The sequence below is a fragment of the Ambystoma mexicanum genome, chromosome 3q (genome assembly GCF_040938575.1).
Source record: "Ambystoma mexicanum isolate Mex_15411 chromosome 3q, UKY_AmexF1_1, whole genome shotgun sequence".
NCBI classification, from domain to species: Eukaryota; Metazoa; Chordata; class Amphibia; order Caudata; family Ambystomatidae; genus Ambystoma; species Ambystoma mexicanum.
In genome coordinates this window covers 756,443,534-756,467,055 of record NC_090926.1, presented here as the reverse complement: position 1 = coordinate 756,467,055, position 23,522 = coordinate 756,443,534, and the positions used below count along the sequence as shown (strand labels likewise).

At 47.7% G+C, this 23,522-nt stretch overlaps 1 protein-coding gene across 2 annotated transcripts in view; it reads right to left on the bottom strand.

Moving 5' to 3' along the window:
* The window catches only part of UNC13D (unc-13 homolog D), a 2,023,528-nt gene that overhangs the window by 527,656 nt on the left and 1,472,350 nt on the right, over window positions 1–23,522 (bottom strand). For both annotated transcript variants that reach the window (XM_069654742.1, XM_069654741.1), the window contains exon 26: window positions 14,882–14,961. In XM_069654742.1, the coding sequence (XP_069510843.1) occupies window positions 14,882–14,961 (80 nt within the window). The remainder of the gene's footprint in view (window positions 1–14,881; window positions 14,962–23,522) is intronic.

Genomic DNA, 23,522 nt, shown 5'->3' with positions numbered 1-23,522 from the left:
TAATTTGTGTTGGGGTTAATAGGCTTTAATGGATATGTGATTGTTTCTTTGATTGGAGTTCTTAATGAGACGTATTTGACAGTGTATTAATGACCTATTTGCTGTTTATCTATATGTAATATTTTCTTTATTGTTGAAAATGAAAATAAAGTTATAAAAAAAAAAAGAACGCAGAATGACAAACATGCCCCAAATGCGGGGAAGAAAACGCTGGGATGACACAAATGTTTTGGGCATGTCCAGAAATTGGGAAGTTCTGGGAAGAAGTAGCCCATCGGCTAGATGAGAAAGGGATTAAGATAAATGTTGAATCAGTGTGGACATGTATGATAGGAGGGTTCCCTAGACCGCGCCAATTAAAACATGTAAGTGGACTTGGCATATATACTTGCCAAGCATAGAATTGACATGGGATGGAAGGCATGCAACAGACCAAGGGTAGAAGTCTGGTGGAGAGACATTCAGAAATGGACTGAAGCTGAAACAGCAGTGTGGCATGAAGCGGGCAATAAGGGAGGGGAGGAAGAAGCAGAAACCCTGACGGCTAGGAAACACTTAGTGGCTACACTGTATGGGCCCACCCAGGACTGGTCAAGCGACCAAGACTCTGCCGAGGACACCGAAAGGGGAACCCCCCTAGAAGAAGTAGATGCAGACCGCGAAGTGGAGTAGGCTCGAATTGGGGGGAGGGCAAGGGGTAGGCAGTAGACATTGAATGATACACGCAAAATGTTGAAATACTATGCACTATGACATGCACTGCAAGTTTTTGTTGTATGTTGATTGTTTGGGGTAAAATTAATAAAATTGTTTTTTTAAAAAAATACTTTCTTTTCTATTTATGGCCCGAATCAACAGACAATTTCTACGGCCAAGCCTTCCCTCATATTGCACAATTCCAATGGGAGGGGGTGGGTCTCCGGATTGGGGGGATTTTAATGTGGTGCTGGATGCGGGTGTGGATAGGGCAGGCCCAGGTGATCAATTGTAGACTGTGACAACTGGCTCCCTAAAGTAGGCTATGGTGGATAGGCATCTGGTGGACGTATGGAGACATCTACACCCCCACTCCTGTGACTGCTCCCACTTTTCGCATGTCCACCATAGCTATTCCAGAATTTATTATTTCCTGGTCTCTCGACCCCTGAATCCGGAGATCAGTGCTGCCACTATAGAATTGGCATTGGTTTCAGATCACTCTCCTATCACATTATTATTAGATAGATACCTGAGGTCTAGGCAGTGAAATGTCAACCCTATGGAAGCACAATGATTCCCTACTAGCCGATCCAGATCTTTGTACTACCTCACTACTTCCAGGATAATATGATGGGGGAGGTTCCGGTGGCAACGGTATGGGACGCTCTCAAGCCTATGCTGAGAGGTGTATTGATTAGCATGCCTACGGAGCAGAAGAATGTTTGAACAGCTTAGAGGATAGAAAAGAGAGGGTCCAAGAGTGGGAATCCTAATATAAACAGGATGGCTCGTGGAGCATTATAGGCAGCTCCAAGCAAGAGGCAAAGTCAGAATTAAAGGCGCTATGGGCATTCATTCGGAGGTTGGAGGTAAGGGAAAAACGATGCCGGTAAAGAATTACAGGCATCGCTTACCGATCCGGGCTATTCCGACCTGAGACCCCGCTAATAACGGTGCCTCTAATAGCGGCATGGGCGCGGGCACGCGGCCCATCATACCGGCAATACCAGCATGCCGCTAATGGGAGGAAATCACAAGGCAGGCGGACAAGCAAATACCGGCATCATGAAGGTGCTAATAGAGGATACCGGCATGCCAGTAATACCGGCATCTCGAACCAACCGTAAAATGCTATGTGCAGTGTTCCCAACTGCCACAGATGCACACAATCAGCACAGGTGGAGGTAATGGAGTCTGGGCCAGTAAAAAAGGAGCACACCCACACACCACACCCCTTCCCACACCAAGATGATTCCAATAGTAGTAGCAATACTGGAGCTTGAGGACATACTTGCATTGCAACAGCAGGCACCACAGAGGAGACGCAGGAGGAGAAGGAGGGTGAGACAGGCCCAGCATGCCCCACCAGTGCAGCCATCAGCACCACGCAGGAAGCCCTCAATCCCTCGCATCAAAGCCAGTCCTTTCAACCTAACCCCGGAGCAGATCCACACCCTGTACCGTCTGGACTGGGACACCATCACCACCATCGTGGAAATGATACATGACGACATTGTCAGCCTCATTGAAATATGCACCGCCATCCCCCCTCTACTGAAGGTGGTGTCGGTGCTCCACTTCCTTGTCACAGGCACCTACCAGCACACAGTGGGGCACATGCATGGCATATCACAACCCTTATTTTCTCGCATTCTGAAACAAGTGCTGGATGCCCTCCTCAAGCATACAAGGGACTACATATCCCTACCACGTACTCCCCAGGAGATTCTTGACACCAAAGTTGGCTTCCATGCACTGGCAGGCATGCCAAATTGTATAGGTGTCCCCGACTGCACCCACGTGGTGTTGGTGGTCCCGTATGCCATGGAGGTGGTGTACCGCAACCACAAGCAATACAACTCCATCAATGTCCAGATGGTATGTGACCCCAGCAAGATCATAACACATTGTTGTGCCCGATATCCCGGATCAACTCATGACTCTATGGTCCTGCGAAACTCCACGCTACCACGCTACATGGAGCGACATGCTGTATGACGTGCCTGGCTGCTTGGTAAATTGCATGACAGGCATATGGCACTGATTCGGGGGGAGAGATGCACACACTACCATGATGTCAATGTTGATGTCACAGCATGATGTGCACAACACTAAACACTGCCCCAAAGCATCCCAAAGAGAACATGATATCCAAATCCCATAGGACAGTAGCAAGGTCGACACCTATCACAACATGACAAACAGTAAACCCCGCCACATCCCACTAAACGTGCACCACTCATCAGCGGTCCTCACCTTCCGTAACACCATCCAGCAACATGCAGTGAATATGCACTAAATTGCTGTCTCCAGCAAATCACCACACAGGACAAGCATCCATGGGAGTGCACTGAACCAAACCAACAAGGGAATCCACTGTCTGTCACAGGGCCGGCACAACCACAGGAATGCAGCATGTCACCATGGCAAAAATCAGCACTGAATGCCTAACATTGCAGACCCTACTGCCAACGCTCCAAGTTCGCAATTCCTACAGAAGACAACACATCACAAATGAGACACGAACACAGCTGTATGCGTACACGATGCAAGTGCAACAAGACGGCAGGGCACACCGTGTATCATCTTGAAGATGCAACCCACACCATTAGTCCATGGCACAGGACACAATGAGGGCCTGAAAATGGCATGTATACAACCAGGGACATGTGCATGTGACCGACGATAACCTGCAGGCATGTGTGACTAGTACACCTGTCCATCATGATTCGACTGACATGTACCTTTTTTTTGCCTCCCATGCAGGTGACAGTGGCTATCCCTTGAAGCCGTGGCTCCTCATCCCTGTCCGTAACCCACAGAACAGGCACGAGGAGGACTACAATCGTTCCCACACCCGTACCCGTATGGTCATTGAGCAGACCTTTGGCCTGTTGAAGGCACGATTCCGCTGCCTCAGCCGGTTGTGTGGGGCACTCCTCTACAGGCATGAGAAGGTGGCCAAGATCATTATGGCATGTGTAATGCTGCAAAATATGTGTATCTGACGGAACGTGCCCCTGCCCCCTGACATTGAACTGCTACCACCTGGTGATGATGAAGGGGATGAAGAAGATGTGGCTGCACATCATCGCGGTGCCGATGCACAGGAGGGACGTTATGTGCGTCAGTCAGTGATAGCACAATATTTCTGACACACATGGCTGCAGAGGGTGACATGATAGTTTGACAGAGGGCACTAGGTGTGGGAGTACATGCACACTATGCACCCTATATGAATAAATGACACATGCGCAATGATGAATGTCCACTCAAGATGTTTTTTTCCACACAACGGGTGTATTGAAATTTACAATGAAGAAGAAAGTGCACCAACCCCGCACCACTCTCACTCCTCTCTCCCCAACATACCCTCACCCCCCCCACTCTCCCCAAACTCCCCAACACACCCTCACCCCCCTCCCCCTCCCCCAAAACTCCCCAACACAACCTCACCCCCTCCCACTCCCCCCAAAACTCCCCAGCACATGTCCAGACAAGTATCCATTACCATCATCAGGCTTGCCAGTCTACTTCCTGCCACTCCCTGCACCTGGTGGTGGCATGTCCGGGCGGCGCAGGATGCGTGCCGACCTGCGCAGTGGGTGGTCTGGGTTGAGCTTGAGGAGGATGGTGTGGCCGCCTGCTCCATCTGGGGTGCTGTACATTCAGCCTCCTAAGCATCAGTGATGCGGCTAAGGACCTGCCGCAGGGCGGATACCTCCTCGCACAGCCTACTTGTATTGTCTGCAAAGATCTTGCCCAGGGAGGCGGTGTTGTCAGCAATGATCTTGCCCAGAAAGGCAGTGTTTTCACGCCATTCAAGCCTTAATTGGGCATTGTCATCCACAAATTGACGCACAAAGCCAATCAGCTCCTCATGCCGCTGAGGCCGCGCCGGTGCACCTGCGGAGGTGAACGGTGCTTGGGTGTCATGTTCGGCTTCAATGGGCTTCACTATGGGACTCATGGCCCCTTGATCATACCCCCCCCCAGACTGCTCCGGGGTGGTGCCGTGGTCAGACTCTAAAGATGTGATCTGGGGGGATGGTGCTGGACTTGGTGTACGGGGCGGTTCAGAGGATTCGTCCTCCACGGACTCCCACACCTCTTCATGCGCCTCCTCCTCAGCCAGGGGTGCTGTGGCTGCCGCCTCCCCGACTGAACTGGACTCTGCTGAGTGTGGAGCCTCAGCTGTGTCCTGTGGCAGTATGACAGGGGTTGCGGCTTCCGTCTGGACGGCCCTTGGCGGCACCACTGCCGTGGCATTTTTAGGTGGTTTCCTTGGTGGTGCATGGCAGGCCTTGTGTTGGGCCTTTGAGGTCGAAGGCCTGTTGGCCTCATCCCGGGCCCTCTTCTGGGGTGTGTTTGGCTGTGGGAGTGAGTCCTGTGCCTCGCTGTCATGGTCTGAGCCTGTGAGGGTGGAAGGGAGGGACGGCATGAGTGATGGTTTGATAGGCATCATACATACATTTGTATAATTGCTCATCTGCACAATTGAGGGCAATAGGCATTTGAGTTTGGATAATCACGTTGCTTGCTACATGGGTGGGTAATGCAGGCATGCGTCGGGGTCACTCATGTTGGGGCATACGTATGGTATGTGACATGCATATTTGTTGGGGCCTGCATGCAGTGTGACTTATGCCATTTACATATTTGTGTGGTTTGTGTTAGGTACGGCATTGCCTTGCAGCAGGCAACTGCATGTGTCTGTGCTGCGTCCAAAAACTTTGCTGGGAATGTGTGTGTATTGGGCCATGGCTTGCCTCTTTGGACAGACATATTGGTGGACTTTCATCAGACTCTGCATTACAGTGTATTCTTAGGACACTCACCCCCATCCTCCGATGTTGTGGTGCCACACTCAATGTCTCCAACCCCTTCCCATGCTGATCAGGCTCGCACAGATGTCCTCCCACCGGGACAGCTTAATGGGAGAGCTTAGTCCCCCACCAGCTGACATGGCCTGGCTCCTGTTGGCCGAGAGGATATTGCGGACCCGCAGGTGCAAGTCATCCCACCTCATCCTGCAGTCCTTTATTGTGTGGGGGGTGTTAGCGACTGCGCTTACTTTTTGCGCCACCAGTGCCCACATCTCCCTCTTACGGATTATGGCCTCCCTCTTGAGGCTCTGGGCAAAAACGACATCTGCATTTTCTTCCAGGGTCTCCGCTAGCATGGTCAGCTCATCTTCATGAAAGCGTTCCTTGCACTGGCGGGAGACGCCCTTCTTCATAGCCTTGGCCATTGTGGTATTGTAGTGATTAGGATTTCTCGCACAGCAGTACCCTACAGGTCCTGGCTGCTGAGGATGGCAATGGATTGTGTTTTTAAAGATGGCCGCCATGCTCCTTCCAGTTCCTGTGCGATGACGCTACTTCCGGTTCCGCTTATTTACGGTGACCGTTATTAGCGGCATGGCGTTAATGCCCTTACTGGCATGGCGCAAAGCTTGTGCCCGTGAAGTTGTAATAGAACCTCTATTAGCGGGCTGTTACCAACACGGACACAGTATTTGCTCCATGCCGGTAATGACAGTTACTTACCTCCAAACTCGGAATGACCCCCATAGTAATGCAAAATGGGGTTAGCGAGATGTGACAAACCAGTTGCATGATGATGAACCCACCAAGATACGTATCTTTTCACAGTATTACTCGCCATTGTTTACAGCCTAGTCTCTTGATGGGGCCCAGAAAGACACGTTTATTCGGGATGCGCGACTCCCTAAGATCACTGAGGGTAATAAACAGCAACTACATTCTCCCAAAACTGTGGAGGAAGTTGCCCAGGCTATTTGCAATCTCAGTGTTGATAAGGCCCCAGGCCTGGATGGTTTCACTGCCCTTTTCTATAAAAAATTCTCTGAGATGCTTTCTGAGATGTTACATGGTTCTATTTAACTTCTTTGCAGACACAGGGAAGATTACACCTTCTATGGGTGAGACGACACTCACATTAATAGGTAAGCCGGGCAAGGATTTCACCTTGTGCTCCTCCTTTTGACCCATCGCGGTCCTCAATTATGATTTGTGTATCTACTCAAAAATGTTTGCTGCATGCCTTGCTGCATGCCTTGCAACAGTGCTGCCTGGAGTGATGGGCAGAGCTCAAACAGGGTTTGTCCTGGGGCTACAAATGTTCGATAATATCCGCCGCACGGTTGACATCCTTACCTGGGTACAGTAGTACAAGTGGGAGATGGCCCTCCTCTCTATTGATGTTGAAAAAGAGTTTGACCGCGTAGACTGGGTATATCTGTCAAAAGTGCTAGAGGGGTTTGGTTTTGGTACCACCTTTCTTAAAACAGTATTGGCCAATTTTGTCCTTCTATCGACTTGGATTAAAGTGAACAGCGCCTGGTATTCTCTGGTGGCAAGGCGGCAGGTAGGGTGAGTGCCCCAACAACCATTGCTATGCTTGATTACTGAGACAAGGCCGTCCGTATATATGCAATCACTACTTTCCCTTAACCCTAAATAGGGGTTGTTTTACTTGTTGGATAGAGGGGGGTTTACTCATACTGCGTCAGTTGTTTGGCAATCAGCATCACCTTACCTTCGAGCAATTCAAACAGGCGTTAATGTTAGAGGAGGCAGACTGATATAAATATATGCAGCTTAGACACTGGCTTGCTAGTGTGAAGGTAACAGCTCATGCGAGAAGGGAAACTTCTCAATTTGAAGATCTCTTCATAGGCGACCCCCAGCTAGCAGGGTCTCCTCTTTATATATAGTGTTGAATTCCAACAGGTTTAGACCCCCCTCATGCGTACATGACTAAACAGAAGGAGGGTATAGCTCAGGCCCTGGACGATCTGGCTTGGTACAATGTCTGGACCAGGGCAAGCAAATTGTCTAAATAGGTGCAACTGAAAGAGAATAGCTTCAAAATAATGTGCAGATGGTACCTAATGCCAGAGCGCCTACATAAGATGAACCCTACGCTCTCGCCCATGTGTTGGAGATGTAGGACTGCTCTAGGCAATCAGCATCACCTTACCTTCGAGCAATTCAAACAGGCGTTTATGTTAGAGGAGGCAGACGGATATAAATATATGCAGCTTAGACACTGGCTTGCTAGTGCGAAGGTAACAGCTCATGCGAGAAGGGAAACTTCTCAATTTGAAGATCTCTTCATAGGCGACCCCCAGCTAGCAGGGTCTCCTCTTTATATATAGTGTTGACTTCCAACAGGTTTAGACCCCCCTCATGCGTACATGACTAAACAGGAGGAGGGTATAGCTCAGCCCCTGGACGATCTGGCTTGGTACAATGTCTGGACCAGGGCAAGCAAATTGTCTAAATCGGTGCAACTAAAAGAGAAAAGCTTCAAAATAACATGCAGATGGTACCTAATGCCAGAGCGCCTACATAAGATGAACCCTACGCTCTCGCCCATGTGTTGGAGATGTAGGACTGCTCTAGGCAACCTTTTCCATATGTGGTGGTCATGTCCCCTGATTCAGGTGTTTTAGAAGGAGGTCCTGGCCCAGATAAAGGGAATCTGCGCAATAGACCTGGTATGAGATCCACAGGTCATGCTGCTGGGAAATGAGGACCCGCAGGGTCCCTACAGGTTGGGGGGCTAAAACATCCAAATTGATAACTAATTCCTTGGTTGCAGCCCGACTGGTTGTAGTGAAGAATTGGAAGTCCTTAGTGGTGTCGATAGGAAGGAATGGTGGGTGAGAGTGTGGTTTCTTTGCCGCCATGTGCAAAATAGATGCAGCGCTGAATGAGGGGATGGCACAATATCTGGTTGAATGGGGACCCGTGATTTCTTTTGTGACCACTCATGATCACCCCAACATATATTGTTATCCCCATGAAATGGCATCCTATTAATTACTGTGACATCTATGGGGGGGGGCTTGCAGGATGCCAACAACCACACTGTATTTTATTTTATCCTATTTTGTGTTCGATTATGATTATGTTTTATTGGTTTGTTTTATGTTACTGTTTCAATGCCTATGGTGGGACCCATATACCCATTGTGAGTTTTGGAACTGTAATTATTGGATAATTCTGTTGTATTGGTTTGCTGTCCATAGAGGTTGTATGCAGAGGAAATGTTTATGGTGTTCAATGCTTACAGCTATATACCTAAAAAAATCTAAATGACAAAAAAGGTAGAGATGGGGGAGCAAGTAAGTACCACTTTAACATACGGGTCGGGTCCAAGCTGTCCTTGTGGATGAATGCAGCATACACCGATGTACCAGGCGCGAGAAAGACGGTTGTAGCGACGGTCACTGATGCACAGTGACAGCAGGGGACACAGATATCATGGTCGAAGAAAGCCTTCTATCTCAGGACCTGTGGATAGTGGGATGCATACATTTCTGAAGAGAGCTACTTGCTGGACAAGGTGAAGTCCGCTGGAGTTCCGGGCTGACACTTGGAACAACACTGCTTTTACAGCAGTAGCCCAAACTGGAGATGGTCAGTCAACTAGATGGCCCTGGGATGCTTCTGAAAACTCTAACATGTTGGGTTACCAGAAGAAACTGGGACCAGTTGTTCCCACCGGTCCAGAGGGTTGAAGCACCAACGATAGTCTTTGGAAATCAGTAGCCAGGCAGGGCTCCACTGGGACTGCAGCAAGAGCTGGTCACCAGGCCTCTTCAGGATGCTTACACAGATCTTCCTACTTCTGCTTGACTATTCAGGATACTTGACTCCTCTTGACATCTGCTGATATGGCTGCAGGACACCTCTTCTTATCCCAAAGTCAGGTGGGTGATCAGACTGAGACCTCCAATGACAAGATCTGCCCCACACATGCATACCAGCAGTGGTCCAATCAGGGACCACTGTGGGTCTGACTTAAGCATGCACACTAGACATTCAGACGCCAGTATGTGGACTGGGACCAGACAGTCCCAGCCCAATTCCTGGGAGTCGCCACACTACTCAGGCATTAGCCCAAAAAAAGCACTGCTTTTCCCAGGCAATGCGTGACCATAAACTGATTTTCTTGACCTGGCAGGGTAGGAAGAAGTCAAAAAGACAAGATGGCCAAGGAACAAACGAAAAACCTTGTGGCATGGCCATGTTGGGACAATAGCCACTGTTAGTAGCCACAGTAAATGCACGAAAGCTAACAAAAAATACATTAAAACATCAAAAAGTAACTGCTGCACCAAGTTTGTGCTTAGGCACATCTTGGATAACCAGAAAATACCTTTTAGTGTAGTCTAGGATTATACAAAAGAAACCCCATTGCATTGGAAGAAGCATTGTGCAATGTTAAAAAGTTACCTAAATAGGCAACAAAGTCAAAAGACCAGTACTGACAGTCGGAAGAACTAGTCAGTTTCCCCATAACATATGAGCAAGAGGCTAGTAGAGTGAAGCTGAAAGCTTCACTTCGCTGTACAAAGTCAGGACATGTTATGTTATGTTACTTTGCATTTATATAGCGCCTTATGTACCATTGGAATGGTCTGAAGGCCTGGTATGTTGAACGCCCTTGGGAACCGAAGTTCAAGTCAGTAGAGAGAGTAGAGAGAGTCAAAGGTGCGTGTGAGCACCGGATATGTGTGCAGCTGGTGTGGCATTTGTGTAATAGCTGCTTCTTAGCGGTAGGTGTGGTGGTTGAGAGGTCAAGAGTATGTGTTTGTTCTGGCAGGATCTATCCAGACCGATTGTGGCTGCGTTAGGCCTGAGGAGAACGCCTGGCTGGGGGGTGTGTACCCAGCAGTGTTTAGTTAGATTGATGGGGAGTATGAGGCAGATGTTGGTATGTGAACAGCTATACCGAATGGTGTCATAGTATCGCTGTGTTCTATTTGAGTGGTGGTGTAAAGAAGAGAGTAAGCGTGGAGATGTGAATATGGTGGTTTACTTTAGGTGTTTGAGATTGCGCCCACTCCAATAGTTCCATGAACTTCCTCCGCTCCATGTACTCCGACTGTTCCGTGCATTACGACCGTTTCAAGCACTCAGACCGTTCCTTTCAATGCTCTGTCAGACGATCCATGCCCTTCAAACCATTAAAGTATATTAATATATATATCTCATATATATACACACACAAAAATAAAAAACACCCTTTACCCGACATGTGAAAGTCCATTTGAGCTAAGTCACACATTCCACAACGTCACCTGGTAGCCATCGCTGGAAGTTAACCTCCAGTTCAAGGAATTGTGGGTATGCAAATTAGCCCAAATTCAAACCTTTTTTGTCCAGAAAATTGTATTTGTCTAAGAGGGCAGTGCTACTTCATCCACAGCTTAATCAACTCAAGGACATGTATATCTCCCAGCAAGTGCCTTGGGTGTCCGGTAACTCAAACCAGTTTTGTAAAAAAATGAATTCTACTTACATGGTGACTGTGCTAGTCTAAATGCGCGTCACAATTGCATCTCCCGCAAATATTGAATACGAGGTTATAAAGTTAGAAACGTGTGGGTACGTAGAACAACGTGTTTCTCGTTTAGGATGTTGTACCAAGTAAGACTGGGGAAGTGGTCCGCAATCGTTGGCTCTCCAGATGCTTCAGACAATTTATATTAAATTATGAAAAACATAAGCAAAAAAGTTTGGGGGTCCATAGAATATGAAAGGAAAATTGCTAAAAGAGAATACTTTCCCAACAGTGAATAGAAAGGAATTATTGAAGAAGAACAAATTAGTTAACTCTCGGAAATGTCCTTTCTGCTGGATGCTCCTCCCACGGATTCCTCATTTATGATAATCCTATCCAGGGCGCAGCTGTTCTTTGGACGCTTTTCCACTGCTAGGGAGTACAGAGGGGCCCTGCGTCTGCTCTCTCATGTGTCCCTACGCACTCAGCGCTGGACATGACATCAGGGCCAATATGTGTTGGGATGCCATGCCCCAATACCACAGTTCGACAATTTATCCCTAGCATTCTGTTGCTGAGGGACAGCAGAACCGATGGTATACTAGCTAGCTCCAAGAGGGACAGGTAGGGAGGGCGATAAGGAATCCATGGTAGGAACATCCATCAGAAAGAACATTACCGAGAGCTAAGACATTTGTTCTTCTAATGGATTCCTTCCTCCCACGGATTCCTCATCTATAATAGACTCCCAAAGCAGTATGTAAATCTGAAGGAGGGTGGACAGCAAGGACACTACCTAGACCAGAAAACTCTGGAGGACTGCCCTACCAAATTGGGCATCCAGTCCCGAAAAGGGAATCCAAGCATTACTGTTTAGAAAACATGGGCAGAGATGCCCATGTTGCCGCTTGGCAGATTTTCAGGACAGGGACTCCTCTCTTCAGGACAGAGGTGGCAGACACTCCTCTGATAGAATGGTCTCTGAGACAGTCAGGCACATTCCTTCGAGCCAGATCATAGCTTTCTGAGATGCAGAGAATGATCCACTTTGACAGGGGCTGTTTGGTAACAGCCCTACCAGCACGCGCACAAGCATAACCAACAAAAAGTTGGCATCTTTCTTAGCCTTTCTCATTGGAGAGACATAGTAGTTGAGGGCCTGCACCAGGTCCAGCTGATGGAATAATTTCTCTGCCTTAGAAGGATGAGGCAGAGGAAAAACCCAGGAAGACGAATCTTTTGAGAGAGATGAAAATCTAAAACCACCTTAGGAAGAAAGGGTGGCCTCCCTGTCAAGGTCACCCCTTTGTTGGGGAAAACCAAGTAGGGAGGTTTAACAGATAGCGCCTGGAGCTCATTCACCCGCACACAGAAGCAATGGCAAATGAGAAAATCACCTTATGGGTGAGCAGTCTACTAGAACATGAATGGAGGGGCTCAAATAGAGCACACATAGGGAATGCCAAGACCAAATGTATATCCCAAGCCAGGACAACAAACTGGCATGGAGTATACTGGTTACACAAACCCTGTATGAAATGCATGATAGTGGGGATTGTGAAGAACAAGCCCTCTTCTGGAGACCACTTGAAAACCAAAATAGGGGCGAGGTATCATTTAACAGTGCCAATCTGCAGGCCTGCCTGGGGAAGGATGACAAAAATCCAAAACAGGGGATAATGGAAAAGATAAACTGTCCATATCCCTCTCCGAGCACCAAATCGAAAATGTGCTCCATCTGCAGGCATAAATAGACTTCATTGCGGGCCTCCGAGTTGAGAGGAGTACATCAAGGACATCGTCCGACAAGACCCACTCCTTGTATCTCAGCCTCTCAGTAGCCAAACATGAAGGTTCAGGCTGCTGATGTTTGGGTGGAGGACCCACCCCTTGGATTAGGAGAGTAGGTTGACTCTCCTCGAAATATGCCAGGGAGGGCAGATGAACATGTTTAGCAACTCCAGATGGAGTTGCTAAACATGGGATCTGGAGACAGGGTGGTGGTGTGAGGGCTGTGCTCAAGAGGGCCCTGTAGGAACGGGAGGCAAAATACTTGATAAATGACCTGCAAGGCTCAAGCAACAGATGTGGTCCTTGACCATAACAGAGGAACAGGGAAAGCCTCCCACCCACCGGCGTTGAGTGGAGAGTATGTCACTGAGGTTTTGCACCCTGGGGCGTGGAGGGGACAGCTGCCCACAGCTGCAGCTCCTATCTTGAGTACCTTTACCTCTTGGGAAGTGACTGATCACAACCTCTTGGGACATAGGCAGGGAAGGGACAAAAACCCATATCCCTAGCTGACTGTGCAGGGGGCTACTACATGGCCAGCCCCAAAGTCTTAGCTGTGGCATTTGACGACTGGACCTTTTGGAGGACATCATCAGCCTTGGCTCCAAAAAGATTCTAGCTATCAAGCAGCATGTCCAAAGGTTTGGCTTGGACATCGACTGTAAATCCTGACGTCCTCAACCATGAGTGACATCTCATCAATGTAGAAATATCCATGGTCCTGCCCGCACAATCTGCAGTATTCAGCCTCGATTGCAACATTTGGTGGGACACCTCCCAGCCATCAGTGACCAGGGCCAGAAAACCTGCCTGCATGTCCCCTTCAGGGAAGTATTCAGAAGCATTGGTCACAGCAGACCAAAGGCCGGGGATAACTTAGCCAGTGCGTCAGAGGCATTCACAGCACGTTGGGCAAGACAGGCAGATGCAAACACCTACTTCTCCCACGAGTCAAGGCTCTTACTCTCCTTGTCGGGTGGAAGGGAAAGTGGAGGTTAGCTATTGCAGCCTGAACCACCAAAGGTTGTGGAGAGGCATGAGATAATAGAAACGCCAGATCCAATGGAGCAGAACAGTGTTTCCTTACCAGCTCGTTGTCAACTGCCATAGTAGAAGCAGACTTCTCTCACACTTCAGCACAGGGGCCTCCACTGCCACATTCAAGAGCAGGAGCATCTTTTTCTTGGGGGCATCATCCAGAATATCACACAGTTCATACTGAATCTTACTTCTGGACAGAGCAGAGAGCCCCAAAATATGGGCCACCTTAGCCATCATCTGCTGAAAAGCGGCTTAAGGCTTACCAGGAGTGGGAGCTGGCTGAATGTCCATATCTAGGGAAGTATGAAGGCCACTGACAACCTGTAGGTCATTGGCCAACCCCAGCACATCCTCACCTTCCTCATAGAATTCCTCATGCGGGAAATCCCTCTCCTCCCAGGGGTTTTAACCCAAAGGGTATCTAGTCACCTTCCTTGTCATAAATGTTATACATCTTGGACATGAAAGTGTTCATGTTGCTGGAATGATGCTCTGCACCATGCGACCTCGAACAAGACCACGTACCCTCAACTTTTGACTTGTGGACGAAAGTGAAGATCCTTTCTACCCTTTCCTGGAGGGCCTCCGGGGGCATGTACTGGCACAACCTGCAATTCCGGGTGCTGTGATCCTTGCCCAAATAACAGAGACAAATTTGGTGCGTATCCAAGACCGACATCTGCCGGCCGCAATCAGCCGCAATCGGCCACAACCTTCCCAAGGCCTTCGACGAAGTAGGCGTGGCACAGAGAACATTTCTCAAAACTCAATGAGAGTGTCCCCGAATAGTGAACAGAGTGCATGGCAAAAAGGAACTGAGGTCCTACAGCTCAGCGCCTCAATATATACTGACCCTGAGGCCATGATTATCATAGATGAGCAATCTGTTGGATGAAGGAATCAATAAGAAGTTATGATTTTGAATTGTATGAATGCTGTTAGGGTGGTCTCACTAAGTGGGGAATAAGAAAGTGGGGCAAGTGTAGGTTCAGTTTAGAGGTAAAATGAGAAGGGGGCAGCACAGCCTTACCTTGTAAAGTTCTCCTGCACAAGATTCTCATTCATATATTTCAGCTCCTGCTCCAGGAACTTCATCAATGGAGCGATACACTGTGAGACAGAGTTAGATAGTGAAAGAAAGCATTATAATTCAATGTAAATAGGTTTCAATTCACAATAATGCAAATGTATTACAAAGAGGGCATTATGCGCTAATCGTATATATCTATCTTGTTGTTGTGGCCCCTTTGGAGTCCTCTAGTGTCTCTTGTTCTTGAAATCGCTGGTGCTGCAGCTTATACAATATGGCAGTCGAACCTGGCCAATCTGGGAAGTACCGGTTGAAGCAGTATGTTTAGCAGTCACAGTGCAAGAAAAAGCATTTCACAGAAACCATATTGCCACCTCTGTAAATTCCAATCTGATATAGATACATGGTGAAAATATGTTTCTCTGTGAGAAAAACGCATCAGCTTCCAAACGTAGGAGCTTCTGCAATACAAACTCATTTTACTTTAAGTGAACAGCAAAAATGCTGTGCTCTTTCAATGGGATAAAAAGCTCAACTCGAAATGCAGCTAAGAATACATTACTTATCTTTTGTAATGTTCTTTCTGATGGAGGGGTCCTTCCTATCACAGATTCCTCATCTTAAAAGTATCCTCCAGGCAAAATTCTGTCTTGAGTAAATTCAGCACGAAGGGGCAGAGTGCGACTGTGCTTCAACTCTGCATGGCTTTGTTGGTTTTGGTGTCATCATTGGTATACATATGGAGCTGGGTGCACCCAATAATCTCAGTCCCTCCCATATTTTATAATACTCAGAGACTAAGGGAGCACAGAATGGCCACAGTTTATAAGCTTTCCGTAATGAGGGGTAGGTTGGAAGGAGATATGGAATTGTGGGAGGACTGACCCAAAAAAGCATCATAAGAAGATAAATAATGTGTTCATATAAAGAATGCCTTCCTGAAATTAAAAACCTACAACCATAGAACTCTAGAGCATGTCTCAACCAAAGTGGGCATTCTGACCAGATAAGTAATCCAGGCAGTAATATTTTGATAATGAGTGCTACGATGTTCACATAGCTGCATGAAAAACAGAGGTTGCTGCATGATCCCTAAAACATGCAGACACTTCCTTTTAAGATTCAGAAATGCAGAGAACAATCCATATTGACAGAGTTTGTTTGCGAACATCTTTGCCTGCTCCAGTGGCAAAATCCAACAAAGAGCTAGTTCATATACAACTTATTAAACAGAGAGAACATTGTAAAAAACAAATATATTACTAGAGAAAAAGCATAGAGAGTAGCTAAAATTAATGAAATTTGGTTACCTCCTAAAATATGATTCCCAAATTCTCTTGTTGATAAAAAGTTATCATGTAGAAAATTCTTAAAATTATATAATCTCTCCATGTGCAATTTTTCACAATCAATTAACAGGTGGTCTGATGTTTGAGTACTTGCTTCAACCCTACAAAAGCTGTAAAATCTGGGCTAGTCAGTAAATCTGCCAAAATTAAACAATTCAGTCTGGAGGTTGATACAGAATATAGACAATTTTCTAAATTTGGGGACTGAATTGTAGTCCAAACAAGGAAGTAGATTGCTAAATATAGAGTTGGGAGGAGGATTCACAATTTGGTTAAAGAGGCTGAGAATTCTCCACCAAACCATAGCTTCCAATGAGGATAATCCCAATTCATATCGAATGACTATCGTTGGAACTCCATTTGGCAGATTTAGAACCCTCCAAAATAACCCCTCGTTTTTTTACCAGTGATGTAAAATAATAAAGGTCAAGGAGTTCGGCTCCATAAAGCAAACATGGAACTACTTTTTCTTTACAGAAATGTATGATTGGTATCTTGGAAAAACAGCCACACTTGATGTAAATTTCTTTTAGTTTGAATAGCTAGAAAGCTGATTTTTTTCTTTAGCTGCAGTAAAAGTGCATTTACGAGAAGGTCTCTGAAGAATTACAAAACCACCAAGATACGTAAAACAAGTTTTCTTTTCTAACTTCATATGATTCAATGTCTAACTAAAACTTGCATAATTTTGGTTTTTACATATGTGGTTATTGAGTGTATCAAAGGAACATTACTAACCTATCGGAATTTGAACACAGAGGACTAAATCATCTGCGTAAGCTAAATATTTAATTACAGCCAAATCGATCCAAGGCAGAAAGTGTTCAACATCTCTGAAAGCATTCTCCATACCAGAAATAAATAATTTAAATAAAGTGGAGGCCAAAATGCAGCCCTAACATAATCCTTTATAACTTGGAATAATGTCTGACATATGGCCACAAGAAGACAGCCTTACTTGAATTTTACTATCTCTATGGATGAATATCAGAACATCAAGCAACAAATGTGGGCAGCCCCAGTTGTGAAGTTTCTTCGAAAGGAGAGATCTGTTTATTTGGTCTAAAAGACTAGTTAAATCAATAAAAGCAAGAACAATTAGATAATGAGTTCCTTGTTGAAGATATGTAAACATTTTGAATTCATTAAAAACTATACGGAAAACAGATTGAAACATATCTATTCTACCCGCATTAGACAACCAATTATCTAATTTACATAGCAAAAGAGAGGATTTTATTTTTTCATGGGACGCCTAGAAGTGCTATCAGGCGATAGTTTGCTGGACATAGCTGATCACACTTTTCCAAGAAAGTGGCATTGTACAAGTTTGTAGGACAAGAGTAAAAAGGTAAGTCCTTAGTCTGATTAGACTGAGTAACTCTGAGCCCTCTTGCGGACCACACAATGAAAACGTTCCTCCATTTTAGGTGGTTGAGACAGATGGATGAAAACAGAAGGTGGACCTTCTTGGAAAGATGGAAGTTCGTCAAGACCTTTGGAAGGATGGACGGTCTCAAGCTCAAAGTTATCTTATCCTTAGAAGAACAACGAGGTACAAAGGATTAACTGAAAGAGCCTGGTGCTCACTCACCCAAATGCAGGGAAGTGATGGCAACCGGGTAAATGCAAAGGCTCAAACAATGCTAACATTACTAATTGCCAATAAAGGAATGAACAATAAACGGGCATGATGTTAACAGTTTAGTTAAACGTTTCACACGTACAAGTTCAACAGCCTCAGATCCATCATGAGTCATAGGCTCCTGTCTTTCTTCAGGACCAGAAAGTAAAGGGATTAACAGCCCTCCCCTTGTGCTGTACGGGTTACCAATTCCATGGATCCTTTCTGCAGAAGCTGATGGACCTCCTCCAAACTGAGAGCATCTTGAAGCAGCAAAGGAATGGAAGTAGGGGGGTTAGGTGATTGCTGAAAAAAGGGAGTCACAACCTGTAATGCTCAAGCATCTGTAGTGGTATGATGCCTCTCCTCGACAAACACAGACAATCTCACCCACCAGAATCAAATGGACAAGGAGATTGCTGCAGGAACACCAAAGGTTACAAAGCCTTCTCTCTGGGCCCCACTGCCTCTTCCTTGGTGGAGAGGATGGCGCTGTCGCTGCTTGCCTGAGAGCGTCTGGCCCCTGCCATGGTAGGTATAGGACAGAGGTCTTCAAACTATGGGGCGCGCCCCCGCAGGGGGACCGGCCGCATCTTCAGGGGGGCGCCAGAGCCCAGCATGAAATGTAAAAATAAAAAGGAATTTTAAATTTCTTTTTTTTTTTTAGATTGGAGGAAATGGGGAGGGGCAGCTCACATGGTCAGACTGGGCCATAAAACGGTCTTAGGCACCAATGAAAAAATGGCCAGCAGTTGCAAATGGATATTCAGTGTTTAGTCACAGACTGTTTGAATAGTACCCAAGGGGTTGTTTTTTGTTCAAATGTAAGCAAATGGTGATATTTAAAAAATATTTATTCAGCAACAATGGTCAAAACTACTAGCTGCATAGTGAAGTAACTCCTCAAACTGGCCCACATTGGCCAAAAAAGTGGCCCATTTTTACTGGGCTACACTAGCATTTTGCATTTTTGGTATGGTCATCGCCCTGTTGCCCTATAGGCTAGTCCAAGCCTGCCGGCTCATCCATAATGGGTGAGGGGGCGTCCACCCACTGGCCACCTCACCCATTATGGAGGAGCCGAGGAGCCAGCCCAGTGAAACACTGAGCACTCCCTCAGCTGATTTTTCCAGCCGAGGGAGTGCTCCTGGGCTGGCTGAACTCTCAAAAGGAAACTCTGTTTGCCTTTGACAGTTCATTTCCCCAGCCGCACATGATCACTGAGCCATGCAACGCTGGGGGTGTTTTGCTTCGCCAGCCTTGCATAGCCCATTGGAAATGCTGGCTGGGGCACTGCATGTATGTATGTGCGAGGGGGTGCTCCTGCGCCTCCTCGCACATACGGGCAGAGCAACCTGGAGCAGGGCATTTTAGCAACCACGCCAAGGTACGTTTATGGCGATTTATTTTTCATTTAAATGTGTATAGATGTGTGTATGCTTGTGTCATGGGACTGTGGTGGGAGCAGGATGGGCGGCAGTACTGGGATAGTGGTGGGAGTAGGGTGGGGAGAGCCCAGGGTCTGTACTGGGAGTAGGGTGCGGTGACGGCACACAAAAGTTCATAGTGATTTCTACATACTGTCCATCTGGCACTTTTGGGGGGGCGCGGCCTGCCCAAACTTTGCTCAGGGGGGCCCAGGCCAAAAAAGTTTGAAGACCACTGGTATAGGATGTGAAGGGTCAAAAGGGACAACCGCTCAGAGCGGAGGTAGACGGGTGCTTCCCAGCGTTGTCCAAGAACATGGCTCTTGCCTTGGGGACTTGGAATTCCTGTGGGGATTTGTCAGTTTTAGGCCCATACAGATTATTTCAGTAAGGGCATATGAAAAACCTTTCGCTGGGCATCAGGGGCAGAATCTGAGGTCCTCATACACAAGTGTATCCTGGTACCAACCCACTGCCCACAGCATGTGTCACACAATCAGCTGTGTCCTGGCCCAACTGCAACATCTGGTGTTCAACCTCATTCCCCTCTTCACCAGAGAGTGAAAACCATCATTAATTTCTTTCTTTGGCAAATTTTGATCGGTACCAGAGATCACACTCCAGAGGGTGAATGTGTACTTGGTTAGGGTGCATTTGCTCAACACAAACAGCACTGACAGCGCTTAGGAAAGTTTTTTCTTTTTGCTGCTTTTCCCCAATAGACATCTATGTAACCCCCTAATGTTTTGCTGTTGTAGTGAACCTGTCCTAATGTTTGAAGTTAAAAGAGGGGCACACTTGCGTGTTGCAAAGTCTAGCGTTCGCGGGGGCGCTCTCAAGCTTGCAACCGTGATGGCAGCTACTGCATCAGCTCCAAGAAAGTACACCAAGAGGAGGAGGCCAGGGTTGGATGCTGCCCAGATATTCTGCTTTATGACAGCAAGGTGCAGTGCGACACACATTGGTGGGTTGGCAGGCCAAGTTTGCTGATCGCCTGATGTGTTGTGGGTATGAAATTGCTGGTGACAGTTGTCAGGGTGTGCTGTAACACCCACGTTAAGAGCTTCCCACATCGTTATGTGGGAGGGTCGCTGTTGCGGCCCCAGGCAAGGGAAGTGATGTTAGGGTTAGGGAGGGGGCTTGGGGAGTTGCAGGCAGTTAGAAAGTATGCAGCAATAAAGTAGGACGTACATCACAGCTCGTGTGTCCTGCGTATCATTGGGGGGGGCCTGGCGGCGTGGTGAATGAGGTATGCCTGCACTTTTACAATGGCGACGAGCAGTGAAAAGGACCCAGCACCGTATTGAGGTCTGCTATTCGGGCAGTATCAGCGTGTCGGCGCACCTCCAGTATTCGGCCGGGCAGGCATACGACGGTGAGACCCAACCACGAGACACACGTGGGCGGCCAGGCAAACAAGTGCGGACAAAGCGTGACATTCAGAACCAATGCAGCAGCCCCAGCCAAAGTGACGACCGCCGTGCCCCCAGCCACACACACGGCCCGACATACCGGCCCATAAAGCAACACAGCGGGCGAGGAGACCGCCTCATAGGCCCACGTGACATGCACCTGGAAGGCCGGGGGAAGGCTGAACGCACAGCACCGAAAAGCCGGAAGCAGGGGCACGTGCAGGAGAGGCCGCTGAGCCTCCAAAGTGCGCATACTGGAGAGGCCCTTAGGGGACAAGCGAATGAACAGATAACTGAAAGGAAGGAGACCAGGGCACGAAGGAAAACGGCCTGCCCCTTCGCCAGGACAGGCGGGAATCCACGATGAACTGCTACAAACACTGCTCAGGACACTTCAAACTGGGGTAAGCAACCCCTGAGAGTGCAGTGTTGCCACAGACACCACATGAGACCCACAGAGAGCCCCATTAATATATCCAGAACACAGCATTACCACTGCATCATGTCAGACCCAGTAGCGTCGTCAGCATCCTCATCTAGGGCTGATGGGGCAGTGAATGACAACATCAATCAAGCACCAGCTACTAGTAGAGCTGCACAAGTCATGCACATGCCAGACCCATTTGATCTGCGAGACACCACCAACCTGGGTCCCAGATGGGCCATATGGCTGAGAGACTTCAAATTCTATGTGGGGGCCATTGGCCTCACAGATGACGCAAGACTAAAAAACATGCTGGCAATGGCTGTAGGGCCCGCAGTCAGGGACATTGCAGGAGAACTGCTCAAACTGGACACGGCAACCTATGATGAATTACACCTCAAGCTCTCAGAGTATTTCGCCTCAAATACCAACATTGACTATGAGCGTCACATTTTCCACACCACGAGAAAGGAAAGAGGGGAGTCCCTTGATAACTTTGTGATGCGACTGTGCATTAAACTGAAATATTGCGAATTTCATCGGTACTCCAATGAGGAGGCACTGAGATCACAAGTGATTGCGGGCTGCATATCACAACCATTCAGGGAGCAACTACTCCAGAAACAAAGGTCATTGGAAGAAATACTAGCCCTAGCCAGAATGGAAGCAGCCGTAGAATTGCAGCTCGACAGTCTGGGCAAGATTACCATACAGCAACCGTCATCGACCACAGAGTCAATCAACAGGCTAGCCTCTGCCACTACTTCAGGAGGAAATTGCCCAGAGGCCACATCCTACAGGTGCAGGTACGAATACCCACATGTGGGAGAGTGCCTTGCGATAGGCCAACAATGCGCTGCATGTAGAGGGATGGACCACTTCAGGGCTGTATGCAAGAATGCACCTACGCCCATGCCGGGCAGGCACAGGTTCCAGGAGCGCAGAAGGAGCTCCCGACAAAGACCACCAGGCATCATACCAGAGACCGAATGCAGAAACCAAGGAAGAGAAGAAAACGAACATACAGGCACATACACCCGGGAGGAAAGGCGACCAAACGGCGGATCGCAACGTAGACAGAGAAGGCGATTTGTGCGATACATCGAAATGCGCTCGGCATCCAGTGGCGCAACACCGTCATCGGAAGAGGACCAGAGGAAAAAAGGATATGTCTGGGCCCTCTACAACGACACTGCCACCAAACATAGTCCCGTCCTCACACTGCAAGTAAACGACACGCCTCTAGAATTCCTCATAGACACAGGGGCAACTGTCAAAATCATCAGTGAACAGGCATACAACTCTCAAACTCGACCACCTAAGATACGCAAGGCCAAAGTGGACATATATCCCTACGGTGCAACCACGCCACTGCCATGCAAAGGCACCATCACGGCCTGGTGCGCGCACAAAACTCAAGCCGCAAAAATTCTGCTGCACATACTGAAGACAGAAGACAACAGCGGGTGCATTTTGAGCTTCAAGACTGCGGTCGACATGGGCCTAGTGCATATTCTATATCAGATAATGGCGCATAAATACCTCGCCAGGCCGGAGTTTGTAGAGGAATCCTTCCCAAAACTATTCAAAGGCTTAGGCAAACTGAAGAATTGGAGAGTGCAGTTACACATTAACCCCGAAGTCCCACCAGTAGCCCAGCACTATCGGTGAATACCCGTGAACATACAGAGACAAGTCAAGGAGGAATTCAACAAACTAATCAAATCACAAGTCATCGAACCCGTCAAGGACTCAACACTGTGGGTGTCATCAATAGTCCCTGTCCCATAGAAATCACCTGATGGGTCGATACGCTTATGCGTGGACATGAGAGGAGCAAATGTGGCGATCGAAAGAGACATCAAGCCCTGAGAATCACCAACATGATTCACCTCCTCCACGGGGCCAAGTTGTTCTCCAAATTAGATCTGACCAAAGGATACCACCAAATAGAAATCAGCCCTGAATCCAGATACATCACAACTTCTGTGACCCCCCTAGGCCTCTTCCAGTACAAGAGACTCAGTTTCGGCATATCATCCGCCGCTGAAATATTCCAGGAAGAAATTCACTCAGTCATCCGGCATGTACCAAACTGCTTGAATTACTCAGAGGACGTCCTCGTGTTTGGTAAGACCAAAGAAGAACACGACGTGGCATTACACCGTGTGTGCGCTGCGCTGGAGGCAGCGTGCCTCACGCTCAATAAAGATAAATGTGAATTTGGCAAAGGGTCCTTAAGATTCTTCGGACACATCTTCTCTGACAAGGGGATTTGCCCTGACCCAGACAAAGTGGCGGCCATCAACACGGCACAGCCCCCCAAGAACACGACAGAACTACATTCCTTCCTCGGTCTGACTAGCTACTGCTCTAGATATCTGAAAGATTACGCCACCGTGAGC